The sequence below is a fragment of the Narcine bancroftii genome, chromosome 2 (assembly GCF_036971445.1).
Source record: "Narcine bancroftii isolate sNarBan1 chromosome 2, sNarBan1.hap1, whole genome shotgun sequence".
Classification (NCBI taxonomy): Eukaryota; Metazoa; Chordata; class Chondrichthyes; order Torpediniformes; family Narcinidae; genus Narcine; species Narcine bancroftii.
This window is the reverse complement of record NC_091470.1, coordinates 240882789-240903602: the sequence shown is the minus strand read 5'-3', so window position 1 is coordinate 240903602 and position 20814 is coordinate 240882789. Positions and strand designations below refer to the sequence as shown.

The following is a 20814-nucleotide window of genomic DNA, read 5'->3' as shown; positions in this document are numbered from 1 at the left end:
AGCTGGTCCCCCCTCCCGTCGGTGTGTTTTTTTCATTCGCATCGCGCATGCGCGGTTGCGCACTTTTACTCGGCTCTGTGAGCCATTGTTGTAGTTCTTTTTCTACCGACCTGAGGGAGCGGGTTTCTCTCTCCGCAGCGGGCCTCTTCGGACAGGTAAGGCCTTCACCTTTTTCCTCCTTTGTCTTCTCTTCCTCTCTTTTTACCGTTGCTTTCGATTTTTCTTTTTTTGTCGCCATCTTCTTTCCACCTTTATACTCACTTTTCTGTAACTTTTATTTCTGTGCCTTTGTGTTTTCCTTTGTTTTTCCCGACTTTTCTGGAGAGGGCTGGAGTTCACCGTCCGGCCACTACTCCATCACGTGACTCCTCCCTATTAATTCCTTTATTGATGGATGTATTGAAACAGGCAACAGAGGTTCATTCTTTACTGGATTCTTTTTCTCAAGCAATTATTGCAGTTATTCTTAAGAAAGACAGGGATCCATTGAATGCAGGGTCTTATAGACCTATTTCTTTATTAAATGTTGATTATAAAATTGTGGCAAAGGTTCTAGCTAATAGGCTGGCTAAATATTTACCAGATTTAATTCATTTCGACCAGGTGGGTTTTATTAAAAATTGTTATTTGGCAGATTAACATTTTGAAGTTGATTTCTTTAATGTTTCTCAGGAGGAATCCAACCTACCAATGGTTATTTCATTGGTTGTAGAAAAGGCCTTTGATGGAGTAGAGTGAAGTTTTTTATTTAAAGTTTTGTAGAAATTTAAATTTGGCTTTTTTTTAATTGATTGGATTAAGACTTTATATAGAAGTCCCATTGCTAGAGTTGTGACAAATGGACAGTTATCTACCTCTTATATTGACTAGACAGGACTTCCCTGTGTCACCAGCTTTATTTGCATTAGTTATTGAACCTTTGGCTCAGAAGATTAGACAAAATAGTAATATTAAAGGCATTAAGGTGAAATCTGATGAATTTAAAATTAATTTGTTTGCAGATGATGTTTTGATATATTTAACAGAACCTCAGAATTCTTTGAGGATAGATTGGAACAGTATGTTGAGATATCAGGATATAAAATTATATGGAAAAAGAGTGAGATTATGCCTTTAGTTGAAATGGAAGCATATTGTGAAATTTAAATGGTCAGATCAGATTAAGTATTTAGGTGTTAAGGTAGATTGTAATTATAGTCATTTATATGAATTAAATTATTTGCCTTTATTATTCAAAATTAAATGTGATTTGAATTGATGGTAATATTTACCAATTACATTAATAGGATGAGTTAATTGTATAAAAATGAATATTTTTCCTCAAATTCAGTATTTTTCAGTCTATTCCTTATAAAATTCCTCAAATTTTTAAAGAATTTACATGTTTTGGTGAGGAAACTTTTATGGAAGGATAAAATAGTAAGGGTATCATTGCAGAAACTGACTTAGAAATATAAATTAGGAGGCTTGCAACTTCCCAAATTTCAAAATTATTATGTTGCAGCACAATTTAAATTTATTAATAGGATGTTTGAAATAGATCAACCTTGGATATGGGCTTAATATTGAACTATCTTTAATTGGTGAGAACAAGCTGGATCAATTTATTTATAGATGGAATCCTAAATTATTGAGTAATTATAATTTACCTGTTTTGAAACACAATGGATTTATGATATTAAAAAAAAGAAGTTATAGGTACTCAAGGTAAGATTTCAGGTAAAACTCCATTGTATCAAAATAAGCTTTTTCCCTTTACACTTAATAATCAATTTTTGAAGTTACGGGATCAAACCGGCATTAAATTGGTGCAGGATTGTTAAGAAGCAGGATATTTTATTTATTTTCAAAGAATGAAAGAGAAATATGATATATCTTAAAATACTCTTTTTTTCTTTATCAAATTAAAGTTTTATTATTGGATAATTTTGGGCATATTTTACAGTTAACTAGATATTCTAAGTTTGAAATTTTACTTACTGAGGGTGGTAAGAAGGGATTTATAACTGAGATGTATGCTTTATTACAGAATAAAATGCTTAAGCTGGATATACATAAATCTAGATTGAAATGGGAGAAAGATTTAGGTATACTTATTTCTCAGGATGATTGGATTAATTTATATGGGGATAGTATTACTAAAATTGTAAATGTAAGGTATCAATTGGTTCATTATAATTGTATTCATCAATTATATTTAATTCTGTAAAAATTAAGGAAATGTAATTTTATTTCTTCGGATTTATGTTTTAGGGGTCATAAAAATGTAGGTTCTTTTTTACATTTTACTTGGTTATGGAATAAACTTAAGGAATTTTTAAAAGTTATTTTGAAAGTGAAATTTCCACTAGATCCTGTGGTGTTTTTGTGGGGTAATATTAAGAGGATTAGTTTAGAATTGAAATTAAATCTATTTCAAATAACTTTTTTGAGATTGGCATTAGCTGTGGCCAGAAAATGTTTCGCAATTACTTGGAAAAATGAGACTGTTTTGAGTATCCAGAGATGGCATATGAAGTTGAGGTCTTGTATTCCAATGGACATAATTTATGTGACAATGCCTTGCCAGGGATGGTGATGGAAGCTGAAACATTAGGGGCATTTGAGAGACTCTTAGACAGGCACATGGATGAAGGGAAAATAGAGGGTTATGGGGCAGGGTGGGTTTAGTACTTTTTCTTTAGGGATATATGGGTCAGCACAACATTGTAGTGTTCTATGTTCTACCTTCTATGCCAGGGTCAGGCAACCTTTTTTAAAACTCACATTCGACCTTAATTATTCCCTATGCCATAAGTGCTCTGCGATTAGTAAGGGATTGCTTAAGGTGGTATGTGAGTGGAAAGGGAAGGTTGAGAATCAATGCTCTAGTCTCAATTATTACTGAAATATTTTGCTTGAGAAAAATTGTCATTGGCCCATTTCCTTTGGAGTTATGAAACAGTGCACGTAATGAGTCAATTAGGTACGATTAAAACAGTGGCTTTTAAACATTTTTTCCACTCACATACCACCTTAAGTAATCCCTTACTAATCACAGAGCATTTATGGCATAGGGATAGCTTAAAGTGGAATGCAAGTTTTTTTTGCCTATCCCTGTTCTATGCCCTCCTTCTGCCATAGAGAAGTATGATAAATAACCATGGACAACAAAGATTTTGCTTCCCGAACACATTTGGGTGTGTTTTATGGATTTTTGGCTGCTGATCACAAAAAATCACATGAAAATGTTCCTATCACGCACTGTTTTAAATTTTGATGTGATTTCCTGTCATATTTTAGGTGTAGTTCAAAAAAACCAAAATCACGAAGTGCTTCATGTCGTTGAAAATACATTTTCAGCATTTGCACTTGGGCTCTTCCCTGCTCATCTTCGTGTAGTCAATGAGCCTTTTCACACCACATTGTAAAATAGAGATTCCCCAGAAATTTTCCCAGACCACCTTCTCCCTGCAGTGTGAAGAGCCAAATGGCTAAGCTAAATGTCTGCTTCTGAAGTGCAGGTGGCCTGCAAATAAACAGGCAGCTAAAGTCAAAACAATTAGAGAGAGAGGGGGGGCAACCTGGCAACGATGATGATAAAGCCCAATTGCTGACCTTCAAGCTCCTGAAATTTCAGCTCCTGAGATATTCCACATCCAAGGAATAAATGGAGAAAACACAGCAATCTTTATACAGCTTAAAAATAAATGGACACCCCCTAAAGATGGAGTCACACAGGGGCAGAGGTGTCTCTAATGGCGTTACCTGTAAAGGAACATTTACTACCTTGCCTCCCGGTAAAAAACAACTGAAATAACTCTAATATCTGTTACAGGAGACAGAATCAAAGAGTTAAGAAAATGTACAATACAAACAACAGCAACAAAAAACACTCCCTCTCTACATCGTAGATACCCAGGGACCAGCACTTTTCGGAAAAAACTGGCTACACCACATTCCCCTAGACTGGCTGGAAATCGGTTCAATACTAAATGTAAACCACACAGACGCCTCCCAGCCAGAACTCGACCAAATCCTCAACAACCATGCAGTGGTTTTCCAACAAGAATTGGGGAAAATCAAAGGGGTTCAAGCCAAACTGCAATTGAAAGATAATGCAGAACCAAAATTCTTCAAAGCCAGAACAGTCCCATTTGCTATGAAAGGAAAAATTGTGGCTGAATTAAACAGACTAAAACATGAAGGCAAATTAGAATCAATACAAAACAGTGATTGGGCAGCGCCCATCGTACCCGTACAAAAAGCAAATGGTGAAATTCACATTTGCGGTGATTACAAAATCACCATCAATCCATCACTCAAAATACCCAAACACAAAATTCCCAAGGCAGAAGAATTATTCTAAGCACTAAACGGAGGGCAAAAATTCACAAAATTAGATCTGTCACAAGCATAACGCAGATAGAATTGGACAAAAAAAGTCAAGGGAATATATAATGATCAATACCCATCTGGGACTATTCACCTGTACACGCATGCCTTATGGAATTTCTGCAGCACCTGTGATTTTTCACGCAACAATAGACAAATGACTGCATGGACTCTCAGTTAGATGTTACCTAGATGACATCATCATCACAGGCTGAAGTGACAGTGAACACTTACAAAACGTTGAAAAGGTTTTAACCAGACGAAAAGACAAATGTGTCTTCATGCGCCCCTCAGTAACATATTTTGGGTTTACAATCGACAACAAGGGGATGCGAATGAATCCAGCAGGAACAGAATCTGTTCGCAAGGACCCATACCCAATCAACAAATTGGAATTACAGTCCTTCCTTGTTAATCACTACCGAAAACATATCCCTAATATGTCTACACTGTGGAGCCTGCTTAACTAATGACTAAAGAAGGATTAAACATGGTATTGGAACATGGAAACTAAAAACAGTCGATCAACTAAAAGAAATACTAACATCAACAAATAAGGTGCTGATCCACTACGACCCTAGTAAAGAAGTTATATTAGCCGTGGATGCTTCACCAGTGGGACTAGAAGTGGTACTATCCCAAATCACAGCAAAATGTATGAGCGACCAGTAGCATTTGCTTCGTGAACATTAACCACAAGTGAACACAATTACACCCAACTAGAAAAAGGATTGGCAATAATTTTTGGTGTAAAAAAAATTCAGCCCGATCACAGACAGCAAACCTCTTAGTTCAATCTTGGGGCCACATAAAGGTATACCAGTATTAGCTGCAGCCAGAATTCAAAGATAGGCCTGCTACTGGCGGCGTATAACTATGATATAAAATATAAACGAGGAACACTCAACAGCCATACAGATGCCTTATCACACAGGCCACTACCTGAGACAGAACAACGAGAAGAAATTATTAAATGGACAGCAGGGGCAGCAACCGTCAACCAATAACAACTTCAACAACAGCCCAGATGATGGCAAAGGAAACCTGAAGAGAGGCAACATTAAGCAAAATCCTATACTTCACCCTTAATGGGTGGCTCGAATCTGAAGTCATTCCAGGAGATCTAAAACCTTACCACACATGCCACCATGAACTATCAGTCAAAGAAGGATGTTTACTATGGGGTACCCGTAATTATTCCAGACAAATGGCAAACTACCACGTTACCATTGCACCACAACCATCAGGGAAAGCACTGGGCCGGATGAAAGCACTAGCCCGGATGCACGTCTGGAGGCCCTCCATAGACAGATACATTGAAACAACAGTAAGAGAATGCAAAGTATTTCAGTCAATGCAGCCAAAAATGCTGCAAGCTGAAGCTAACCCATGGAAATGGCCATCCAAACCCCGGCATCGGATTCATGTAGACTTCGCTGGACCATTCATGGATGAGACCTTGCTAATAGCTGTTGGATGCACACTCCAAATGGCCAGTAGTTTCACAGCTGAAAAATACCAAAGCAGATCCCACAATTTACTGTCTACGAGCTATCTTTGCCACTTACAGATTGCCTCATGAATTAGTTGTGGACAATGGGTTTCAATTTACATCAGAACATTTAAAAATACGTGACAATATCAGACATATTTTGTCTGCACCTTATCACCCACGTATTTATGGGGAGGAAGAACGTTTTGTGCAAACACTCAAAAAAGCCACGAAAACCATGAAACTTCTAAATTCCTCCTGGACACACAAAATCTCAGATTTCCTATTGGGATACAGAAACATTCTACCACAAACACACGCCAAAAGAACGCAGGTTTGGCCGCAACCTGCAGATCTGGGTCCCCGATTGCAAAAAAAAGCATCGCCTATAAATCTCACCTAGATCACTGGAAGTGGGCGAGAGAGTTCTGGTACAAGATTATAGACAGTCAGAAAGACCCGTGGGTGGTAGGAGTAATCTTACAAAAATTGAGCCCCTGCTGATATTCTGTTCTAATGGGGGGACAGATTGTGGAAGTGCCTCATGAACTGGAGGAGGCCTGCCCCTACCATCCCACCCCTCAGACAGAGTGGGGAGGGGGTGTAGAGATGGTCGCGAGCCAAGCAGTTGAGTGACTGAGACACCAGTCAGGAGGGCAGTGAAGACGGGCAGTCGCCACCGAAGGTCAGCAGTTGAACCAACGCAATGTGCCAGCATCATTTTGTGATCGAACATCGTTCATGCAATGTTTCTCCAGCTTCCTACTTGAGATAGCATATCTGAACAGATGTCTGACACATTAGGGGGTGGGGGGTTGGAAGGATTCACGCCTCGGCAAAGCCCGGGAGTTCCCCGGTGACTCCCGAGAGGTTTTAAACCCCGTCCGCCCGCAGCAGGATGCAGTAAACGCTCGACTCCGACGTGTCTGCAACAGCAAATCACTGCAAGCGCTGAGATGTTCGGCAAAGAGGTGAGTTGTTAGAGGATGAGCGAGAGCACCCAGTTGGTGCCGATACTGCAAACTCCAGACTGTGCGGAGAATTTAAGTATGGAAGTCTGTATCGTCCCAGAGAGAACTTCCACGATTTGATCGGAACAGTAGCTGGATGGGGATTGTGTTCAGAATGGACACTGAGTACTTAAGGTGGGGAATCTGTGAGAAAGAGCGGCTGTGTTAAAACTATCCACCAGATTGCAGAATCTGCTCTGGAGTCTCCAGATTTCCAAAAGTTGTCCACTAATTTTGAATATGTCAGGACGACATTGCACTTTCTTCTACTTGGTTAACAGCGAGCAAAAAAATTGTCCACGAGTCAGCGCGAAGGAAAGATACACCGGTCCAATTTGGTGCCCAGGACCGGGCGATTTTAGCAATGTGTCAAATGGAAGAAGCTTCGCTTTTTCAATCGAGAGAGATTAAAAACCATAAAAGGTGTGACAGAGCGGGTATGTACAAAATGAAAGTGGAAGGTTTAGGAAAGTAAGGTGACTCGGGGACGTTTTTAGTACAAGCAAATAGAGCTCGAGGTTGGAGTGAACGCAGATTTACGGTGAGGTATAGGTATCTGAAAAGAAAGAATCTGCAGGGTTGGAGAAGAATGCTGGTTGGCATTTGCTGTAGTTTTGAAAGTTTAAAAAATCTACAGATGCTGGAAGACTGAAGTAAGAACAGAACATGCAGGAATCTCAGCAGAATCAGTGGAAAGAGAAACAGTTGCTGTTTCACATTTTGGATGGTTTTCCAGAGATTCTGCCTGAAGATACCAACAGTTTCAGTTTTATCACCCCCACAAGCAATTCTTGGAGAAACTCCTATGGGTGCTGCATGACCTGCTGAGTTTCTTCAGCATTTTGCTGTACTGCACCAACTGGGAGTCCCAGTTGTAGCCACAGCAGCTTCTGTATATTTCCTGTATATACAGGAATCACTCTTTTCCTCGTCCTCCTGTGCTGCTAAGCCACCCATCGTGTCATGAACTTGGGTACTGCTGCCTTCCCCAATGAGTCGTCTTCCCTAACAGTAACTAAAGTGGCAGCACGGTTGGCGTCGCGGTTCGCGGAGCAATCAGGACTTTGGTTCGAATTCCGTGCTATCTCTGAGGAGTTTGTATGTTCTCCCCATGTCTGGGTTTTCCCTGGGGGCTCTGGTTTCCTCCCACCATTCAAAACTACTGGGGGTGTAGGTAAATTGGGTGGCACAGATTCATGGGCTGAAATGGCCTGTTACCGTGCTGTATGTCTAAATTAAAATTTTGAAACAATAAATTCTCTTTTGGATGAAGGTGCATCCTGATGGACTTACCTTCTATGTCAGGCACATAACCCAGCCTTGGATGCAAGAAAATATATATTTAGGTAGCTTTATATGTCGGACTCTATTGACTGCACAGAGATGACCTGGACAATTGAAATTAACCTTTCTTTCTCCTCAGTGGTTCTTCAGCTTGGTTATTGCCTCTCTTGCTTATGCAAGAAGCCAGTCCTGTGCACCTGAATGTACCTATCAACATGAAGGTCGAATCTGTCGTCACTGCCCTCCAGGATTTTATATGAAGACATATTGCACAAAAGACCATGATACAATCTGTGCACCTTGCTCAGCAAATCATTATACAAAATTCTGGAATTATGTACGGAAGTGTCAATACTGCAATAATTTCTGCTATGAAAATCAATATGTTAAACATGAATGTAATCAATTCCACAACAGAATTTGTGAATGCAAGGATGGATACTTCCTGAAGTATGAATTTTGTATAAAACATAGAGAATGCCCTCAAGGATTTGAAGTTGAAACTCCAGGTAAAATTTGTTAAATATTTGTAAACTGAACATGTTTTCCCATTTATAAACTAATAATTATGTAGTACATAATATTTATGGGATATAAGGTTCACTGTTGTTTGTTTTTTTTAATGATTTTGATGGGAATATGTTATTATAATTAGTAAATTTGCAGTTTACACCAAAATTGGTGGTGATGTGGACAATAAGGAGAGATAGCTAAGTTTACAAGAGGATCTAGATTGGTTGGGAAAGTGGACAAAAGAGTGCCAAATGGAATTTGACTGACTCAAACCAGGGCAGGACTTGCACAGTTAATTGTCAAACTCTGGAGAGTGAGAAGAATGAGACCTGGAAGTACAGGAGCATATTTTACTGAAGGTGGTCAGAATGGTGACATTCCTGTCTTCATTGGATGAGGTTTTGAGTACAAACGTTGGGACATCATAATACAGCAATAGAAGGTATTGGTGAGACCATGCTTGGTTGCTCAGCTATAGAAAGGATGTCAATAAGTTGAAAAGAATGCAGAAGAACTTGAGTTAAAAGGAGAACCTTTATAGACTGAGTTTTTATTTCCTGGAGTGTAGAGGTTGAGGAGTGACCTTAAAGAGCTATATAAAATCATGGGAACCATATATAAAGTGAATGCTCACTGCCTTTTCCAAGAGTAGATTATTCTAGAACTAGAGAGAGAGATTTAAGGTGATGGATAGATTTAAAAAGGACTTGAAGGACAACTTTGTCACTCAGTGGATAGTCCACAACTGGAATGAGCTGCCCGGAGAAGCTATAGATGCGGGTAAAGTTACAATGTTTTAAAGACATTTGGACGGATGTGGGGATAGGAAGGGTTTGATAGACTAGGGACAAAATACAGGCCAATGGGACTAACCTAGAATGCCAATCTGATTGGCAAGGATGAGTTGGGCTGAAGGGCCTGTTCCATCTGTATGATTCTATGAATAGTTGATCAACCCAATTGGCTTAAATTTAGATTTTCTGAATATTCTTTAAATTTCTTTCCCTCTTGTACTTATTCAGCTTTCCATTATAAGATATGCTAATTGCATCCACCATTTCCACGGTTTTTCTTCTGAACTAGTTACTGAATATATTGGTGGCTGTCCAGGTGTTACAACAATTTTTATTCACATTGTGCTCTTAATATAGCAGTGTTTCCAATAATGATTTTCAGCAAGTCACACAAGAAGCTACGTGAGAGTAACTGGCTCTTCACTTAGTCAAAGAGATGATATTTGGTCAAAACAGATTAACATATTAGAAAACAGATTTTTTTTTGTCAGTAGAGCATTATAGAAGTATTTTAATGGAAAAAAGAACAGGAACAAAAAAAGGATAGGGAAGGTTGGGGCCTCAGGCTGAAGGCATAGCTGGTAAAGAAAGAGCAATAAAATTTGGAATGCAATCATGAAAAAAGAATCGAAGGAGGGGGAGACAATGTTACAAGGATAAAGTACAGGATATAGGGAAAAGTACAGTTAAACACTGCAGGGGCATTATCTTTTATCGATTGGAGGTCCATTCAAGAAACAAGGTCTGTAAGTGCATACAACATAAATGGGACATGAGCAGTAAAAGATGGCAAAATGTGGATTCTCCCACCAAATAAAAACAAAGTTTATCAGAATTTTTAATGATGAATTCACTCTTTTTGAAACAAAAGTTTTGGTTTGTTATTTTATTTAAACGTCTTTTATTTTTGTGGGTATGATCCAATCACCCTCTTCTGTTATCCAGGTACTCCATACAGAGATACAGTTTGCAAAAGATGTGGTCCTGGTTTCTTTTCATCAGAGAGTTCTGCCTCTCTGCTATGTAAGAGGCATACAAACTGCACTGAATTGGGCTTGGAGCTGGATATTAAAGGCAATGCGTGGCATGACAACTTGTGCAGTCCCTGCCAGCCGCATGTTTCTGAAGGTATCGTCAAAGATTTCTCACTCCTACTTGTGAACTTACAGATTCTTAAGATAATAATAAAATGGGAGAACCATAGCAACAGGATTTACATGAAATAATTTGCCAAAAATGTGTGAAGCTGAAGGGACCTGTTTTGACTTTCTATGGTTATTAATTATTGGCAGAATTCATAAGCTTTTAAAATAAACTTGACCTTTTATTTTTTTGGAAATAAAACAAATAATTTGTTCAATGGCACAGCTAGAACTGCTGTCTCCCAGCTCCAGTTACGTGAGTTTGATCCTGATCTCTGTTTCAGTCTGTCAGAAGTTTGCATGTTCTTCCTGTGAATGGTGCAGGTTCCCCCACATGCTCTGGTCTCCTCCCACATCCCAAAGGTGTGAGGTTGATAGGTTAATCGGCCACTGTAAATTGCTCCTTGATTGTAGGTAAGTGGTAAAATCTGGGAAGAGTTGATCGGAATGTAGAGAGAATTAAAATGGAATGAGTATAGATGGGTGCTTACAAATTGGTGTTGGCATGGACGGCCAGTTGAAGGCTATTTCTGTGCTGTGTGACTTTATAACTATGACCTTCATTACTTGCTGGTAAAAATATGACTTTTGGGAATTATTTACTAATTTGTTTCCCTTTTAAAGGCAAACTAACTTTTGATCCTCAACTTCAACTATCCCCACTCTGAACAGTAGGTACTGAATTAATACCGAGTCTACTTCCTGCTATCCTGGAGGAAAACAAAGATCAGCAGATAAAAAGGTGGCCCATTGCTGGTCTTTTATCAGGCTGACAACAAAACCTAACATACAGCTTTAAGTCTTCCTGCTGAATCTGTGTTTTCACCAATCTGCTCGAGTTGATTAATCTGATTGGCACTGCCTCTTGCACTTTCAAACATCTTTCTTTTGTGTGCTAGTTTTCATTGAATCAAAACTTTTATCTTAGCCTTTCCTCTGAGTTCAAACTCAGCACAGTATAATCACTGTGTGATTGAATTAGGAAATCCAGGGATCAAAACTTTTATCTTAGCCTTTCCTCTGAGTTCAAACTCAGCACAGTATAATCACTGTGTGATTGAATTAGGAAGTCCAGGAATAATGGAAATTTTCCTCAGTCAGTAAACTCATCAGTAATTGGGTGTTGACAATCTCTCCAGCTCTCCAGAGGTAGTTTGCTGAGCAAAGACAAAAGTAATGGATTACTCATTTTCTAGCAGAGGTCCAAGTCTCATAAACAGGAAGATGACTACAAGAGAAACTGCAGATCTGGAAAAGGATTGCTTCTTCCAATTTCTTTGGAATGTTAATGATAAATAAAATGATTCACCTTTTATAAATTATTTTCTGCTTATGAAAGAATCCTCCCCAATCTTTCAGTAAAATATTTCACGAGGGGCCTCTTCAACAGGTGGTAGGGACCCATTTTATTCATTGAAAGAGCCTAACACTTTTTCCAAATAGCAATAGATGGACCCAAAGACTGAACATGATCACTTTCCATGCAAATCAGCTGCATAGGGTTTCACTGCTGAATTGAAGTGCTTTGAGCAGCTGAGGCAGCACCCCACTCAAATTCCGTGATCCTATCTTCTTAGGGATGTGGGAAGTGTCGATACCAAACCATTAGATGGAGCAGGTTCTTCTTCAGCTGTACTTACATATATGGAAAGTTTCTTCGGATTGAGTTGCCTTCACTTTCCAATCTCCTGTCTGATTTTTTTCCTGCAAAGTCTTCTTTTGCTTTCGATGCTCAGGCACCGATTCCTGTTCCTAGGTCACTAAATGTTTACTATGTATACAGGCAAAAGGATGACTGTTAAAGATATCTTCAGCATGCTCACATTTTATAAGGCTGTTGTGGCTTGGTAGATATCCATTATCATCAATAATACTGTACATAATTTGCTGTCACCAACAGATCTTTGATAGAGAAGCACCCATGCTTGACTGAGAGCACATGCAAATTGTGCTTCTGATCTAAGATGCCTTATGACATGACACGATTGGTTTTGCAAACTTGTAGCTAATTTTGTTGACCTCGTGAAAGGTCTTACAGTTCGAAAGCAAAATTTAAATAAAACTTTTTAATTATTTTGTTTCAGAGGGTATTTCAGAGTGCGAACAAGCTCTTTTTTATTTTGTGGGGCGGCAAAAAATCAAGCAAAAGAAAATATTGCAACTCGGAAAGGCGCTCGGCATCTCGCCCCGAGATGAAAGGAAGCAAGTAAAAAATGGCAAGCTGCAGATTATTCCTTTACTTAAAAAATGGAAGATGCAGCAGGGTGTTCATATATCTGCAGAAGACTTGGTGAAAATTCTAAGAAAAGTGAAGCTCAATAAAATTGTGAAAAAAGTGATGAAAAAGTTCCTCAGAAATAGATGTAATGCATTTATTGAAAGGTGTGCTGTGGCACAAAATTAGAAAATGGAAGCATGTGGAAAATATGAACTCAACTCTGTTCACTAGAGAATGAATGTATAATACCCATTGCTCACTCTCCTTCACAACCCTTCCTCATTTCACTTTCCCCAAGTACCTTGCAAGCAATCTATCATAATTTTAACTTAGTCTGTAAATATATAAAATATGATAAAGTTTTGAATATTCACTGATTGTCTGTAAGACTGTAGTATGAGAACACTAATTTGTTGTTTTCTAGAAGTAAGATAAACAAAAGCACACAGCAATTGATTTAACAAATGATCGATGAGAAGGCATACTTTTCAACATACAACACTATTAAATGCCCCACCAGTCTCCACATCCAACATACTGTCATGAGCCCAGAGGACCCCAAAACCAGCAGCAATATTCACCAAGACAAATGGTTACTTAAACAAAAGTTGCTTTTAATTATCTTTAAACATGAAAACAGGATCACACTTTAACTTATCACTATTGACTAACCTAACTTAACCCCTTCTACTTCTAAGCACACATGTATGTAATGTGTAAGTAAGTTTAGAAAAGTTTATTAATTCACAGTCCAATCTCACTTCTCATTCCTCCAACTTCACTGGTTACAGGCAATTCTTATACCGTGCACAGAATCTAACATTTATGAAGTTCACCAGGCTTTGGTGCTTGAAAGGTAAATGTTACTGCTCAGGAAGGTTCTTGTCAGTTTTCAGAGAGAGATTTGTTGTTCCTGGACACAATCAGCTACGTCAGTGTCTTGCTGAAGAAACTTGCCCCATCAGTGTTTCCCAGATGATAATCTTTTTCTTTCAGGTCACCACAGAGTTCCTTTATGTTTCTCTTATTTCAAATGAAACATTAGGCAGCCAGTCCTCTCCTTTTGTATGGACCACAAGGGCTTTGATCAGGCTGAACTAAGCACTCAAAACCTGTCTTCAAAATGGGGTTTTTCCACAAGCTTTTCAGCTTGTCCTGTTCCAGTCCCAGCTGCTGCTGCTGAACTGTAAAAACTGCAGAACTGAATTCCCTCTCTCACAGAGAAAAGCCTGTTTTTCTCTCTCTGCTTGCAAAAATGACGTGACCCTCCTAGAACAGCAAATTGCACTCAGACAGTCTGTGCGAGTTCTTTCATCTGTTGCTTTTCAAAACGACAATCTGTGAGTGAAGTCTCTATACTGCCCGCCCCAAAGCTTTTGCAAAGGCCCTCGGAGCCGGCCTGTCTACCTTGAGCAGAGCTCCAGTATTTTAAATGAAATCTGTTTTGAAGTGTTTTTATGTGACCCACACTAAAAAACAACTGCCCCAATTTATCTCCCAAAAACATATAAAACATTAAACAATATAAAACATAACATATTCTGTCACACTTTCCCCATACAAAAGAATTTTGAGTTAAAATTCAGTTATAACTAAACTAAACTGACTTTAAAATCACTACAGTCATAACAATACACAATGTATAACAAGGTAATCCAATATATTTGATCAATTTGAACATCTTGACAATCTGCTATCACATTATTTGTACCTCTGCTATGATTAATTTGCAGATTATATTCTTGCAATATTGAACTCCAGTTTAACAATCTTCTGTTTTTATTCTTCATTTTATTCAAAAACACCAGAGGATTGTGGTCAATAAATATCACAATTGGTTCATGAGCGGTACTGAGATATACATCAAAATTCTGCAGAGCTAATATTATAGACAACAGTTCCTTCTCAATAGTGGAATAGTTCCTTTGATGAATATTGAATTTTTTTGAAGTAAGCAACTGGATGGTCAATTTCATTATGTTTTTGTAATAAAACTGCACCTGCTGCCCCCTCACTGGCATCCACTGCTAAAGAAAATGGTCTGTCAAAATCAGGAGATTTTAAAACAGGGTAATGGCATAGCATCTCCTTTATATTTTCCAAAGCTGTCTGAGAAACTTTAGTCCTCACAAATTTTTCCGCTTCAAAACATTGGTTAAAGGAAGAGCAACCTCAGCAAAATTTCTGCAAGATTTCCTATAATATCCTACCATTCCTAAAAACCTTCTCACTGCTTTCTTGCCATTAGGGATAGGAAATTCAGAAATTGCATTCACCTCAGCTTGAATAGGTGCAACTTTGCCATGACTACATGACCTAAAAGTATGTTACATCTGCAAATTCACTTTTTGCTAAATTAACAGTTAAGTTTGCTTTGGATAATCTTGCAAACAATTTGTCCAATTGCCTTAGATGTTCTTGCCTTTTAGTGACCAAGTTATCAATATAAGCATCTATATGTGTTAACCCTTGGATTACCGAATTAATAATCCTTTGAAATGTTGCAGGGGTGTTTTTCATGCCAAAAGGTAACACATTATACTCATGTAAACTGGATGGAGTTACAAAAGCTGAAATATTCTTTCCTCTCTCAGTTAGAAGTACACACCAGTAACCCTTCAACAAATTCAACTTAATAAGAAATGTAGCTTTCCCAATTTTATCAACACAGTCATCTATTCTCGGAATAGGATAAGCATGTGTTTTGGTTACTGAATTAACTTTCTTGTAATCTGTACAGAACCTAACAGTTCCATCTGGTTTAGGTACCAGAATAAAAGGAGAACTCCAATCTGATTTCAAAGGTCTAATAATATCATTTCTCAACATATATTCCAACTACTGATCATTGATTTTACTCTTCTGAATGTTTAGTCTATATGGGTATTGTTTTATAGGACATGCCTCTCCCACATCCACATCATGTAAATCTGATGTTCTATTTGGCATATCAGGAAACAAATGTATATATTTCAAAATTAATTCTTTCAACTACATCTGTTCTTATGACTTAAGATGGACTAACTTTTCCTCCAAACTTTCAAAAATTGCTGAGTTAGGCAGGCGCACAGGAACTATGGTTTCTTTAAGGTTATCTTCACAAGATTCTGTTTCCATAATCTTATGATCCATAACTTCCTCAACCCTGTCAACAACTAACACCTCTGATACAGATGGTTCTCCATTACCTTTATCCTCATAATAAGGTTTCAACATATTTATGTGACAAACTTGAGTTTTATTCCTTCGATCTGGAATGTTAACAACATAGTCAACATCATTCGTATCGTCCAGAAACTTTAGCTCTCAAAGGATTGACATGTGTTGGTAACAAAATTAAAAATTTACTTCCTGTCTTAAAATTCCTCACTTGAGCTTTCCTGTCAAATAAATGCTTCATTTTTACCCTGAGCCATTTCTAAATTCTCTTGAGCCAAAGTTCACACTTATTGTAACCTATCTTTAAATTTAGAAACATAATCCAGCAAGTCCATCTGCACATCCTCATTAACCCACTGTTCTTTTATCAATATTAAAGGTCCTCTAAACTGGTGTCCAAACACAATTTCAAAAAGGCTGAAACCTAATGAATCCAGCACAGCTTCCCATGATGCAAATAAATCCTCATCATATTTTTACGAGTAGAATGAAATCTTTCCAAAGCTCCCTGAGTTTCAGGATGGTACGCAGATGAAGTGACCTGTTTTATTCCAAACTCATAAATCTGCTGAAACAACCCAGACATAAAGTTAGATCCTTGATCACTCTGGATCTTTTTAGGTAATCCAAAAAAATAGTGAAAAATCTTTCCAAAGCCTTTACCACTGTTTTGGCTTTAATATTCTTTAATGGTATAGCTTCTGGAAATCTCGACACCGAACACATAATTGTTAACGAGTACTGATTACCCAGACTTAGTTTTAGACAGGGGACCTACACATTCCACAATAACCCTAGTGAAAGGTTCCCCAAAAACAGGAATAGGTTGCAATGGAGCTACAGGAGGACCCTGGTTAGGTTTCCCCACAACCTGACAAAAGTCACATGTCTGGCACCAATTTACAACATCCTTCCTCAAACCATGCCAGAAAACTTGTCTCAAAATCTTATTCGTGGTTTTCTTTATACCAAGATGACCACCCAAAGGTGTACTGTGGGCTAGATTTACAATTTAATTCCGGTTATTTCCAGGAATGACCACCTGATTAATCCCCCCTCCCCCACTCTTCATTAGTAAGAATATCAAGAGGTCTCCATTTCTTCATCAACAATTCACCCTTCAAGTAATATCCACAAGCCATTTTTTCATCTTCTCTTCAGTTACTGCTTTGTCCCTTAAGTCAACAAGATCTGTATCTGATGCTGAATTAACTCTTTCCTTGACAAAAATAAATCCTTACTCTCACAACTAACCTGCTCGTTCAAGACTATTTCAGAAGTATTGGGCAAGTCTCTACTGGATCTTCTTCAGCTCTCATCATTTTCTTAGACAAAGACCTTGTTAGAACACATGCTCTAACAATCCTCTTCAACCTCTTCCCTTCTAGGCTGATTTGTTAATCTCAAAACTGACCCAATTTTATCCTCTGCCAAATCATTCCCTAATAAAAATGAGACTCCTTTCATGGGTAACTTTGAAATTACTTCTACTACAACAAGTCCTTTAACCAATTCTGAATTCAGCACAGTGTTGTGAAGGGACATGGACTCTACCTCACCTCCAACACCTTTAATCAAAGGCATCTCCCCATGTCAGCCTTTTGATCAAGAATTAAAACATTTTTCCAACAACAGTGACTGAGCTGCTCCAGTATACCTAAGATAATAAGCTTGGTCTGCCTCATATTGTTGTCTCTGCACCTTAAAGTTCCATTTCTCTTTTTCCTCTTCCACTCTCAGTTTCTCCAACTCCAATTGCAATTCAAAAGATCTATCCTCCAGAAAATTTTCTGTCTTTATCAACACATTTTTCCTCACCTATATAATATTTCACTATAATCCTCTATATTTGTATTTTCCTCATCCAATGCTTGACTTCAATCAGCTTTAATACCTTAGAAATAACCATCAGTTTCTCTTTTCTCTTGCTCTGCAGCTCTGCAGGTGATGGTTGTGACAAAAATGTCTCAACATCCATTGCTGCTGTTTTTCCACTCACAAGCTTTAAATTAGCTTGGAAAAACCAATTAACTAACAAATTACAATAAATTCAAAAGTTTAAGATCCCAAACCTCCAATTTTCAATTCGAAAGGATGATCCCCAAAAAATGTTACGAGCCCAGAGGACCCATAAACCCAGCAGCAATAAATATTCACCAAGACAAATGGTTACTTAAACAAAAGTTGCTTTTAATTATCTTTAAACATGAAAACAGGATCAAACTCTAACTTATTACTATTAACTAACCTAACTTAACCCCCTTCTAATTCTAAGCACACATTTGTGTAATGTGTATGTAAGTTCAGATAAGTTCTTTGATTCGCAGTCCAGTCTCACTTCTCATTCCTCCAAGTTCATTGGTTGCAGGCAAATCTTACACTGTGCACAGAATTTAACATTGAGAGACTTGTTGTTCCTGGACACCCACAAAACTGATCCCTTTTAATCAGCCAAGCCAGTGTCTTGCTGAAGAAACTTGCCCCATCAGGATTTTACAGACGATGCCCTCTTTCTTTCAGGCCATCACAGAGTTCCTTTTTGTTTCCCTTATTTAAAGTGAAACATTAGGAAGCCAGTCCTCTCCTCTTGTATGGACCACAGGGTTTTGACCAGGCTGAACTAAGCATTCACAACCCGTCTTCAAAATGGGGTCTTTCCACTAGCTTGCCAGCTTGTCATATTCCAGTCCCAGCTGCTGCTGCTGAACTCTAGCACTGCAGATCTCTCTCTCTCCCTCTCTCTCAGAGGAAAGCCTATTTTACTCTCTCTGCTTGCAAAACCACATGACCATCTTAGAACAGCAAATAGCCCTCAGACAGACTGCAGCTCTGAACCTAATCCTCTGAGTTCTTTCATCTGTTGCTTTTCAAAACAACATTCCATTAGTGAAGTCCCTTGGACACTCCCCAAAGCTTTTGCAAAGGTATTTGGAGCCGGCCTGTCTAGCTTGAGCAGAGCTCCAGTATTTTAAATGAGATCTGTTTTGAAGTGTTTGTATGTGACCTGCAATAAAACCCTCCCTCAATTTATCCTTTAAAACATATCTATATACAATACAAACACAACATACTCTGTCACACAATATAAAACACAACATATTCTATCACAATACCATCCTCCGCCATTTCCGCCACCTACTCTGTGATCCGACCACCAGATACATATTCCCCTCTCTGCCTTCTGCAGGGACCGCTGCCTCTGGGACTCCCTCATCCACTCCTCCCTTTCACTTGGTACCTACCCGTTACCGCAGGAGGTGCTTCACTTGCGCCCACACCTCCTCCCCCACCCAAATATGGGGCCCCAAGCAGTCCTTCCAAATGAAGCAACACTACTTGTGAATCTGCAAGGATCTTCTATTATATATGGTGCTCCCATTGTGGTCTCCTTTACATCGGAAAGACTGGACGTAGACTTGAGATCATTTCGTTGAGGCATCTCGGCTCTGTTGCCAGAATAGGGTGGATCTCCCCATGGCTACTCATTTCATTTCTCTGCCCCATTCTCTTGACATATCTGTCCATGGTCTCATGCACTGCCAGACTGAGACCACCAATAAATTGGAAGAACAACATATATTCTTCTGTCTGGGCCCTCTCCATCAGGATGGCATTAATATTGACTTCTCCAGTTTCCATTAGAAACCTCTCCTACCTCCACCCACCTTCTTCCCCATGTCCCCTTTCATCTAGCTCGCTCTCTCTTTTTTCCCTGGAAGGAGACAGAGCCAAAATCAATTCTCACCTTTCCTCTTATCATATCCAATTAACATCTTATCTCTGTGCCTCCTCCCATTCCTCCTCCTATTTTGCCCCAGCTTTTAATTCATACCTTGAGGGAGGGCTCAGACCCAATAGATCAGTAATATATTTTTACTTCCTATGGACGCTGCAAGACTGCTGAGTTCTTCCAGCATTTCTGTGTTTTGACTAAAATTACAGTATCTGCAGACTTCCATGTTTCACTCTTTAGTTCGCTAGGAGCTGGCATTGGCATGCTGGGCTGAAAGGATGCCTTCTCTCTCATAGGCAGTAAATACCTGGAAAGAAGGCCTATGTCCAGGATGAAGAGATAACTATGTAAAACTGGCTGAAGAGTAACTCAATATCTGGTAGTTTGTATATCTTTGGAATTATCTATCCAATCTCAGGAAGAGGACCTGTAGAAGGGGTTAAATGAGAAATGTAACTTATTCTCTTTCAGGGCATCCTATCCATTTACTGAAAACTGAGAAGTTCCAGAACACAAGGACATTAGCCATTGCAGTGCTTAGCAAATTGTTTTGCAGTTAACACGCAAGTACCAACAGAATGGGAAATATGATCCTTTCTAAGGCTTTTAATTGCATCTGTGCTTCTGATAATAATGGCACACAGATCTAAAATAACTGGGAGGTCTTTGAATTATAAGGTGTCGTGAGTCTCTTGATGCATTTGAAGGCATTCTCCAGAATTCCAGTGCACATTAGCTGTTTAACATTGTGCATCGCTGAATATTGACACACATAACATTGTCCCATCCTTTCCTCTATTTATCCTGATATTCAAGATGTGCAAGAAAATGGGTAGATTGGAGGTTGAGATACAGTTGAGGTGGGGAGTCTAAAGTCCCTGGGAATTAAGAGTTATGACGGTAGTTGGAGGGGTGAGAGAGTGGGAATTAGAGTTGTGATGGACAGAGCACCATATACAATTGAACAATTGCAATTGAGTTGGGGTCAAAAATGGAGCAATGGATCGAAAATTTGAGAGAGATTTATTGTTGGAGGCACATATTTTCATTCAAGGTTAAGACAGGTCTCTAAAGTAGAGTGGCTCCAATCTGCTT

The 20814-nt window shown here is 38.7% G+C and overlaps 1 protein-coding gene across 1 annotated transcript; it reads left to right on the top strand.

Moving 5' to 3' along the window:
* The first annotated feature begins 6568 nt into the window (after positions 1-6568).
* On the top strand, positions 6569-15623 carry LOC138755161 (tumor necrosis factor receptor superfamily member 11B-like). Its single transcript, XM_069920577.1, has 4 exons — positions 6569-6837; positions 8300-8669; positions 10413-10595; positions 12694-15623. The coding sequence occupies exons 1-4, from the start codon at positions 6823-6825 to the stop codon at positions 13011-13013; spliced, it is 888 nt and encodes a 295-aa protein (XP_069776678.1). The 5' UTR covers positions 6569-6822; the 3' UTR covers positions 13014-15623.
* Positions 15624-20814: the final 5191 nt, after the last annotated feature.

Excerpts from the sequence above, each read along its gene's own strand:
- LOC138755161 (XM_069920577.1), top strand. Across the intron at positions 8,670-10,412 it reads ATTTGAAGTTGAAACTCCAG|GTACTCCATACAGAGATACA; the intron begins GTAAAATTTGTT and ends TCTGTTATCCAG. Across the intron at positions 10,596-12,693 it reads CCAGCCGCATGTTTCTGAAG|AGGGTATTTCAGAGTGCGAA; the intron begins GTATCGTCAAAG and ends ATTTTGTTTCAG.